A 9170-nucleotide genomic window follows, 5' to 3' on the forward strand; every position below is an offset into this window, starting at 1 on the left:
TCTATCATACACAATGTTAATTTTGGCATTTACTTATCCACATATACTCTGACCTGGTTTTAAATTGGAAGCCACACAATCACATAAATATACACATAATCCCAGAAATGACTTACGACAAAGTGGACTCATGTATTAATTTCCTGTTTTGTTAGATGAAAATTTGCCTCATATTTATTTTATGTTTGCACGTGGACATGTTAAGAGAATATCAACGAATTTTACCAAATGTAAATTTGTTAAAATATATCATTTTGAAAGTTAATTTTTTTTTTTAAAACAATATTCATACTTATGGTGTAGGGTGTAGCGGTGTAGTGTAGTACACCCCATTTGAAAAACAAAACACATAGGAATGAAGCTGCTAATATCATGACCCAAGCCCAATAAGAAAATGGCGATGTTTCAACAGTGGCGTAGGCCCAAGCCCGGTTGAGCCGGCCCACTATTGAAGTCTGAACTCAACTCCTACCATGTTGGTTCAGTTCAGTTCACCCTAAATTTCTTCCCACTATCATCTTCTCTCAGTTCGACGTCAGCGAAGCCTTCATTGTTTGTTGGGGGCAATTCGATTCGATTTCGCAGGCATTGCCTCCTTTCGAAATCCATGCTATTTCTGTTTCGTTCCTTAGAAAATGTGTTGATTGATTCATATGGAAATGTGTTTTGCAGAGTAGAATGTTTGGGACGGCGATTCGATGTTTGGCGAAGAAACCGAAGCCGAAGATGGGACCCGTGATCCTGAAAACGCCGCCGGAGCAGAGGCAGACAATCACAAGAACCCTCTTCGATATAATTAAGGAGCATGGTCCCATCACTGTTGCTAACACCTGGGAACGTGTCCAGGTACTAGTACCTTCTTAGCTTCTCTCTCACATTCTCTTCAATAGATAATAGATATAAACTTGATTGGGTTTTAGGAAGTTGGATTGAAAGATTTGACAAGCAAGAATCACATGAAAATAGTGCTGAAATGGATGAGAGAGAGGCAGAAGATTCGGCTCCTTTGCAACCACGTTGGAGCACACAAACAGTTTCTCTACACCACTTGGTTTACCAAGCCGGTTACCCCTCCCAAGAATTCCTCTTGAAAGTTGAAACTTCATCATCAGTTGGTTGCTGCTGTTTTGTACCATGTCTTGTCAAGAGTAATAATTTCATTTTAGAACCGTTAATCAATAGAGATCGAAATGTTTTGCCTTATTTTCCATTGTTTCTGTCTCTGTGTTCTTCACTCTCAACTCACACACCTATTAATGTGTATTTGGATAGCCTCTAAAATTAGACCATGGTAAGATGAATTAATTTTGATTTTGACCAAATTTTGCATGTTTGGATTGCAGAGAAACTGTTTGCAACCACGTTGAAGCACAGAAACAGTTTCTCTGCACCACTTGGTTTACCAAGCCGGCTACCCCTCCCAAGAACCCCCTCTTTAAACTTTCTCATCAGTTTGTTGCGCTGTTTTGTACAATGTCAAGAGTAATAACTTCGTTTTAGAACCATTAATATTATTAGAGAATCCAAAAATTGGGCTTTATTTTCCATTGTTTTTTCTTCTTCACTCTGCTATTTCTGTCTCTGTGATGGAATGAATGATAGTGGAACTTTATGATTCTGATTTTTTCCAGAGTTATGAATTTTAAGAAGGCCAAATCATCATAAAAATAAAAGAAATAATACCCCCCAAAAATAGATTTATTAACGGTGGAAACATGGAGGTGATATCTATTTTCATGTATAAATCTCTAGCAATTTGATGGTTAAACTTACTAAATTGAAAGAAGGTGTCAGCTAGTTTATGAAATGATCTAGAACTAGTTTGTTTGGGTTGGTGTGTGTTTCTGGATGGGTGAATATCCCTTTTTAGGGGTAATGTATGTGCCTTGGTGCATGTTTCGACGGATTGAAATTACAAGTTTCATAGATCATCATCTAAAAAATAAACTTCCTAGCATCCTCGATATTATAATACAGTATAATATGCTTACCAGAATTAGAGGTTTGCAGCATGTCCTCGATAGTAGTCGTTGAAATTAGTGAGAACTTTGGACAATTGTGCACAAGAAAATTAATCACGTTCTGAAACTATCCCTTAACAGAAATTAACGAGGTTTGGCTGTTGTGTTGATACTACATGTTTCAGTTTTGGAAGCAAAACCTCTACTCATACCTGCTTCACCTTCAAACACTTACATGCACTGGGCGAGAATTTTGATTTAGGATCTGATGCTCTAATTCTGGAAGGAGGTGAGAAATGGGGATAAGCAACAGATACTCCCAGTTGTCGCAGAGTGTGGCAAGATGGAATTTAAGCTGTTTGGGATTTAGAATTTGAGATATTTTCATTTTCTTTATCGTCCTTAATGATTTGCTCCAGTTCCTCTCAATATTCTACCACCAGGACCTTTAACAGAGGTAGCATTCTCAAGACAGAGATGCGGAGAAAGATAGCCTTTAGTTTGGACAATTGCAAATGTGTAGTTTATGAAGATGTTGAGCATGAAGGCTCAAAAAATGTTTGGAACTCGTCCATATATACCTTTGCACTGGTCAATTGACTAACCTCAGTAGTGAGGACTTCTAATTTCTAACCACGTACTCACTGGTTGGCCATTGATTGGAAATCCCTCAAGATAGAAAATTTCTTTGATTTTAGAGGTGTTCTCAATAATAACAGATACTAAATTTTTCTTAGTCGTAATCGTTGCCATCGAATCCTGTAAAATCATATTAATTATGAAATCTGATACAAATATTAAACATTTCACATTTTAAGAGAAGTGACTAAATAAATAGAATTATTGTCATGCTTATAAGGCAGATAGAGTCATAACGTTTTAGAACTAATGATCCGAATGGGTAGCTTCTAAATCAACCGTTAAATTATTGATAGACATAGTAGACAACCCAGCATCGTTTATAACAAGCAGTTGTAAGGATGAGCATGTTGCAAAATATTTTTCTGAGCAAAGGCCGATCATATTTGGCAACTTTTTCCAGAACAGGAAACTCAATTTTGAACTTGTTTTGACGTTCCTTATCCAATGATGTGTTTTAGACTCATAGCTGATTGCAATTCTCTATCTTCAGCTCTTTTTGGATTGAGGTAGGCCTCCTAAGAGCGCTGCAAGATAGCATTTGGCTTAAAATATTATCTTAAAGCTGGAAAAACAATTGGGTTCAAAGATAATTAATTCAACAAAATATATATGTTTATTGGCACATCAAAGTAAAGTTAATTCAAGAACTGACTTGGTTTAATGTTTCTTAAAGTAAATGAAAAAATTGAACTGTTTTCAGCAAATGTATGATAGATAAAGGGACAAAATATTTATCTAACCATGATTTGCACAAGTCCAAAAACGATAATAATTTCCACAGAAAATGCTACATAACAAACATAAATTGCCCGCATTACACGTCCCAAAAAAAATTGTACACTTAGAAACTGACAGTCTCATTCTTAGAAGAATTGCAAATAACACCAAAATGTATTTCTAAGGAGAAACAGAAAATCCACTCAACCAAAGGGTAGGGCTAGAACTTCCAAATCACAAAAAGTCGAAACATTTTTGTTTGGGCATCAACAAAAATCATCAAGACTCTGAAGTTCATTTTGTATGTTGCGTAGTTCCAGACCCAAATGATCATGCCTCTTAAGAAGCTCACCAATTCGTGCTTGTGCATGGTCCAGGCAGGATCCCTTGCCACAACACGTTGACGCATTTCATCAACCCATGACCTCTCAAATCCAAGTTGAACAGCTTCATTGCATAGTTTATGGAACTCGTTTTCTCTCTGAGGAGTAACACTAACGGCACTTCATTTCGAAGGAACGACAACATATCTATCAAAGTTTTCAACATCCATGCTTGAAAATGCTCACTGAACTTCTCACAAGCATTCCAAGTTGAGGATATGCTGCTATTGCCTCCGCCAGCAGAGCAATTTGTGCATCATCCAGATCAACAAAGTGTTTATGTGCTCCCAATCTAGTACGAGTATCTGCAGAAGCTGTTAAAAGTTTAAGGAGTAGGTGAGATATAACAGAGCAATAAAATGCTATTACTGGAAACAATTCCTATTTTCTTTGTTTTATCCAATAAGTTTGACCCTTCTTGGATTAGGATGTTTTTACAAAGTGTTATTCCTGTGTTGCCTTCATTCAGTTTATCATCTTGTTCAACAACCTGAAAATCTTGTGCAAGTATGTCACTGCCGCTAGACTTGATGTGAGTTGCCACACCACTACCCAAGCTAAAGCTTTCTACACCAGCAGACAAAGTGTTACTGTTTACTGTTGCTCCCTCTGATGGAGGCCCCTTCTGAATGCTTTCTTTTCCTATTTCCTTAATATTTTGTGCATAACAAATGAATAAAAATGTATGAGCCACTTTAAATGTGAAATTACATAAAATAGATTTTATTTTCTAAGCATAAAAGAATTTAAGTGAGTAAAAGGTTCACATCTACGTTAATTATCAAATTAAATATGAAAACATTTGTGGTCCAAAATAAGACTGTCCAATTTTTTTTACAAAAGGAAGATAAGTTAAGCAGTGAAATAATATAAAGTAACATGTTTAAAACATTATGCAAATAATATAGAAACTCATGCTCCAATGTCATATCCTATCAAAGTGTTGAGTTTCAATATCTTCTAACGCGATTTTCTTTAAAATCATCCACCTAACCAGCTCTCTCTCACACACAAGCTCAACTTAGTGTTCAGAACAACACATCTCAAGTATAACATAACATCTCACATTCACACAATTCATTACTTATTATCATGGGTGTATTTACCACCAAGTGCATAACATCATTTGTTTCAAGAATTTAATCACAAAATCACATTTCACACTTTCACATTAATCATGTGTTCAAAACAACACAACATTTCACACTTACACAATTCATTATCCACCATCATGGGTGTATTTATCCCCAAGGCCTAGACTCCAAAGAGTCCGCCAGGACCTCTCCCTCCTGATTCAAGTCCAACTCAGAAAATATTTTAACACGCAAACTCTATCTATGAACTATACAAAACACACGACTTTTCAACTGTTCTCAAAATAATTTTAACTCGTCGTATCTCAGAGTGATTAAACTCGTCAGATTCTCAGAGTGGATCCCATCATAATTCTCGTCGTGCATTAACTCGTTGCCCTTAAAGAGTACTACGGTCGTGTGATTGTACGATTCATAGCCCATAACTCAATGCAACAACATTTCAATACACATGTGTGATATCACAATTTAACACATACTTAATTTGTCACTTACACATAGTTCATCGCACTTCCATAATTTCAAGACAACATGTTATCACACCTCATGCATTATATACATGTCACACAATAATAATATTAATATGTTATGTTCATATGATTAAACTCCTAAAATAATTTCACACAATCATATTAAAATCAAAGGAATCGGTCAAAAACATGAAAACACAAAGAACACTCAATTTTATCAACCAATCCGCATCAGGACATCAATTGGTCCGTCAAACACAACAATCTCGTAATTATAATCATAAAGGAAGAATCGCAATACAAAAAACATCCAAAACAAATTCCAATTTGACCCTGTAAGGATCCCTACACATGTTAATTCTACCTCAATTGTGATAAACTCATCTTTTACCTCTAAGCGGGTTTGTGTGTAATCCGGCAGTGATAGCGACATCTCTAGCGGTTCCTTAAGATTCCTCAAGTTTTTCCTCTGATTGCTCTGCTAAGTTTCCAAGTGTTAGAGAGAAGGAAAATAGATTGTAACCTTCATTTTGTCTCTGTGCGAGGGACATTTATCTCACAACGGAAATTATTTTGCAAATCCCAATAATGAGAATGTTCAAAAACGAGTTTCTAACCTGATGTTCAAATTTCATAATGATCTAACGGCTAATAAGTCTGAGATTGTAGTTTTAAGTTTGGGTGTATGAGGGAAAAAGAGAATACCGAGCGAGGGACATTGTTCTCACCATAGACATTATTTCAAAAATCCCAACAGTGGAGATGTGAGGAGATGAACTCCAAACCTAGTGTTCAAATTTCACGATAATCCAACGGTTAATGGGATCGTAATTTTACTGGAATAAGTTTGAGTGTATACAGGAAAAAGAGAGGATTTTGGGAGAGGAGAAGAAAAAACGGATTTGAGAGTATGTTAAAATGTAAAATCGGTGTATTTATAATTAGGATACTATCAGTCTATTATTTACTCTTTTTTTATTTTATAAAAAAGAAATTTATTTTGCTTCCTATCAAATGAATAAATAAAACATCTTTTTTTTTTATTTTCCTTTGAATTATTATTTTGATTAATATGATTATTTCTCTTAATTTATTTAATTATAAAGATCTTATTATTTTTTTACAACTCTATTTATTTTTAAATAAAACAGGATATTACAAGTATCTAGTGCTTTTGGAAAATAGTCAATTATTAGGGACCCTATGCTATGGGAATATAAAGATCACTGAATATTATGTGTGCCTACCTTGTCTGTGATGTAAAGATTGCCGTGTTCACAAATTAGTGTATTACTCTAAGGTGTTGAAAAATCTCACAGCTTCTAGCAATCTTCCTTCATACAGCAATAGTTTTGTCTTTGGAGTGAATTCTTCTTGAATGCAGTCCTTGAAATTTAAAAAACGACTGTCATTAATCTACTGTGATGCATTCTTAAGCTTGCAGCCAAAGCCAAATTTTCTCGGTTGTCTTGCGGTTTGCTGAACATGACAGCAAACTCTATATGAAGATCGATTCTTGTAAGTTTTGCTGATTATGTATTCATTGGAGAATGCTCGTACTTTCTGTGATTGGTCAATTAGAATTCGTTACATCTTCATGCCAATTTTTTCGTCCTATATATATGGCATTTCTCATAAGTCGAATGTCACCTATAACTTCCTTAAAAGCATATTTCATATTAAAAATTTTAGATTGAAATGACGTAATCCTAAATAAGTTCATCACTAACATGTCAACGGAAAAAATTTCTAAAAAAACAAAATACTCCTATAAAATATGAAAATTAAATTCGCAACTACTAAAGTTATAAGAGTAACTCAAACACTCAAACTTGTTTATATGATTTAGACTAGTCACGAGCACTGGTTAAGTAGAAGAATCAAAATATTTTCTTCTGATAACCGTTAGAAAGCCAAATGTGCATTGAAATTTGTTTTTTCTATTTCCCCCTTTGCAGTGTTTTATATCTAAACCAAAGAGTGTGCACGGTGAAAGTTCCAAATGAAACAGAAATAAACATGTAAAGTTATTTAAAAAAAAGCTAAAGCCAAAGTGGAAAGTAAAACATTTAATTCAGAAATGGAACCACATTTTTAAAACAACATTATTAATTGCATGGATGTGATGAATAAATAAGTGGAAAAGACGCGAGAATTACTATACTAATTTAGTAATTTACAATTAGAAAGAAGCAAGATTTTTTCTTGCACCAACTACGAATTTTGTTAAACGTATAAGCATTTTATGTAAAAACTAAACAGCAAAAGAAATGCTGTGGCACCTGACACAGCTAGCCTTACCGAGTGAGAAGAAACTTAACCATTTAGAAACCAAAATTGTAGAGCTGAACGAACTCTTAAAATCCCGAGCACCGTGTTAATTTCTCTAAAATTATTTATATTTTGGAAGCAAGTAATAAATTATTCACACAATTGATTCCTCTATTTTCACATGTCAAAATCATTACTTATTCTGCCTTGTAACATAATTTGGTGACCTTTTTTATATACATTTGACAACCATTTTAGCATAAGCATAAACACCAGTGTAAATACCGAAGCGATACTAGTCATATATATATATATATATAACAGCTAAAGCCAAAGTGGAAGGTACAACATTTAATTAAATGTTGTGAATAAATAAGAGATAAAGACGAGAGAGAATTACTATACTAAAGTATTTTACAATTAGAATGATGCAAGATTTTTTCTTGCACCAGCTAGGAATTCTGTTAAACGTATAAGCATTATATATCAAAACTAAACATCAAATAAACTGCAGTGGAACCTAACACAGCACCACCAGTGAGAAAAAACTTAAACATTTAGAAACCAAAATTGCAGGCCTGAACGAAATCTAATTCATAGTCAACATACTTTGACCGAAGTGGCTTGAATTGAGTCATTGCAATGTCAAGCCATGGTTTCATGTTGCCGTTGAAGTGCACCACTGCTGCATTCCTAATCTCATCCATGCTGATGCTTGGGTTGTAGCCAAGTCCCAGAACATGCCATGACTTATCCAGTGGCTTTGTTGTTGAGTAATATGTGATTAGACCTGGCGGCAATGTCCCTAATTTCCATAATGTCCGGTTCTCATTCTGCAGCAGCATGAGCACACCGTGTTAAACATGAAATAATATAGGCTCAAATAAAAATTAGGAAGATTGAAAATGAAACAAATTGATGAGAATGAGACCATAATATACAGGGCTATTATTTATATTCTAGCTTCTGAATATGCAGCCTCTAGCACAATTGCTAGTGACGCAATGATTAACATCACATGCAACTTAACAGCATCAACAAGTATCAAATAATGTACAAATGGGATTAATAACAATCTAAAACCTAGGGCTGTGTGCTAAAATACTAAGTTGTTTGAGAACGCAAAGTACTGAAGAACTAAAGAGTTGTGGTAAAATAATAAATAGAAGTGAAGTCTTACCAGATTCTGCCAGTAATGACATTCTTCCATCCGTGCATTTTTCCCTTCTTCAAGCATCCAAATCAAAGAAATTCATTCCATAAGTCGAAATCAATTATACAAGTTGACTTTTGTGGATGCAATGCAAGAGGTTTGGCTTAAATGTACTTTTGCCACATTGCAGTTGTGTAATTTTGATTCTCGAGTTTCAATTATCCAAGTTGAAAAAACAATTGGGTTCGAAGAGAATTAATTTAACAAAATATATATGTTTTTTTTGCACAAATTAATTCAAGAACTGACCCCGGTTTAATGTTTCTTAAAGAAAAAGAAAGAATTGAACTGTTTCTAGCAGACGCTTAAAAGATAAAGGGAAATATATATATATATATAATGATAATTAATATTTAAGAGCACAAAATACATAAAAAAGTAGATAAAAATTAGCCATGTGCCTCCATTTTCTGTGGTTT

The 9170-nt window shown here is 34.4% G+C and overlaps 1 protein-coding gene and 1 pseudogene across 2 annotated transcripts; one reads left to right on the plus strand and one right to left on the minus strand.

Moving 5' to 3' along the window:
* Positions 1 to 460: 460 nt before the first annotated feature.
* On the plus strand, positions 461 to 1203 carry LOC100306476 (uncharacterized). Of its 2 annotated transcripts, none has more exons than XM_006595609.4 (3): positions 461 to 585; positions 673 to 846; positions 921 to 1203. In XM_006595609.4, the coding sequence occupies exons 2-3, from the start codon at positions 679 to 681 to the stop codon at positions 1089 to 1091; spliced, it is 339 nt and encodes a 112-aa protein (XP_006595672.1). In that variant the 5' UTR covers positions 461 to 585; positions 673 to 678; the 3' UTR covers positions 1092 to 1203. The 2 variants fall into 2 exon arrangements, with proteins under 2 accessions (XP_006595672.1, XP_003544465.1); XM_003544417.5 differs by having other exon boundaries at positions 480 to 585; positions 678 to 846.
* A 6892-nt stretch (positions 1204 to 8095) lies between these two features.
* On the minus strand, positions 8096 to 8800 carry LOC121173499 (galacturonosyltransferase 8-like; annotated as a pseudogene).
* Between the last annotated feature and the right edge of the window lie 370 nt (positions 8801 to 9170).

The sequence above is a fragment of the Glycine max genome, chromosome 14, assembly GCF_000004515.6.
Source record: "Glycine max cultivar Williams 82 chromosome 14, Glycine_max_v4.0, whole genome shotgun sequence".
Lineage (NCBI taxonomy): Eukaryota > Viridiplantae > Streptophyta > Magnoliopsida > Fabales > Fabaceae > Glycine > Glycine max.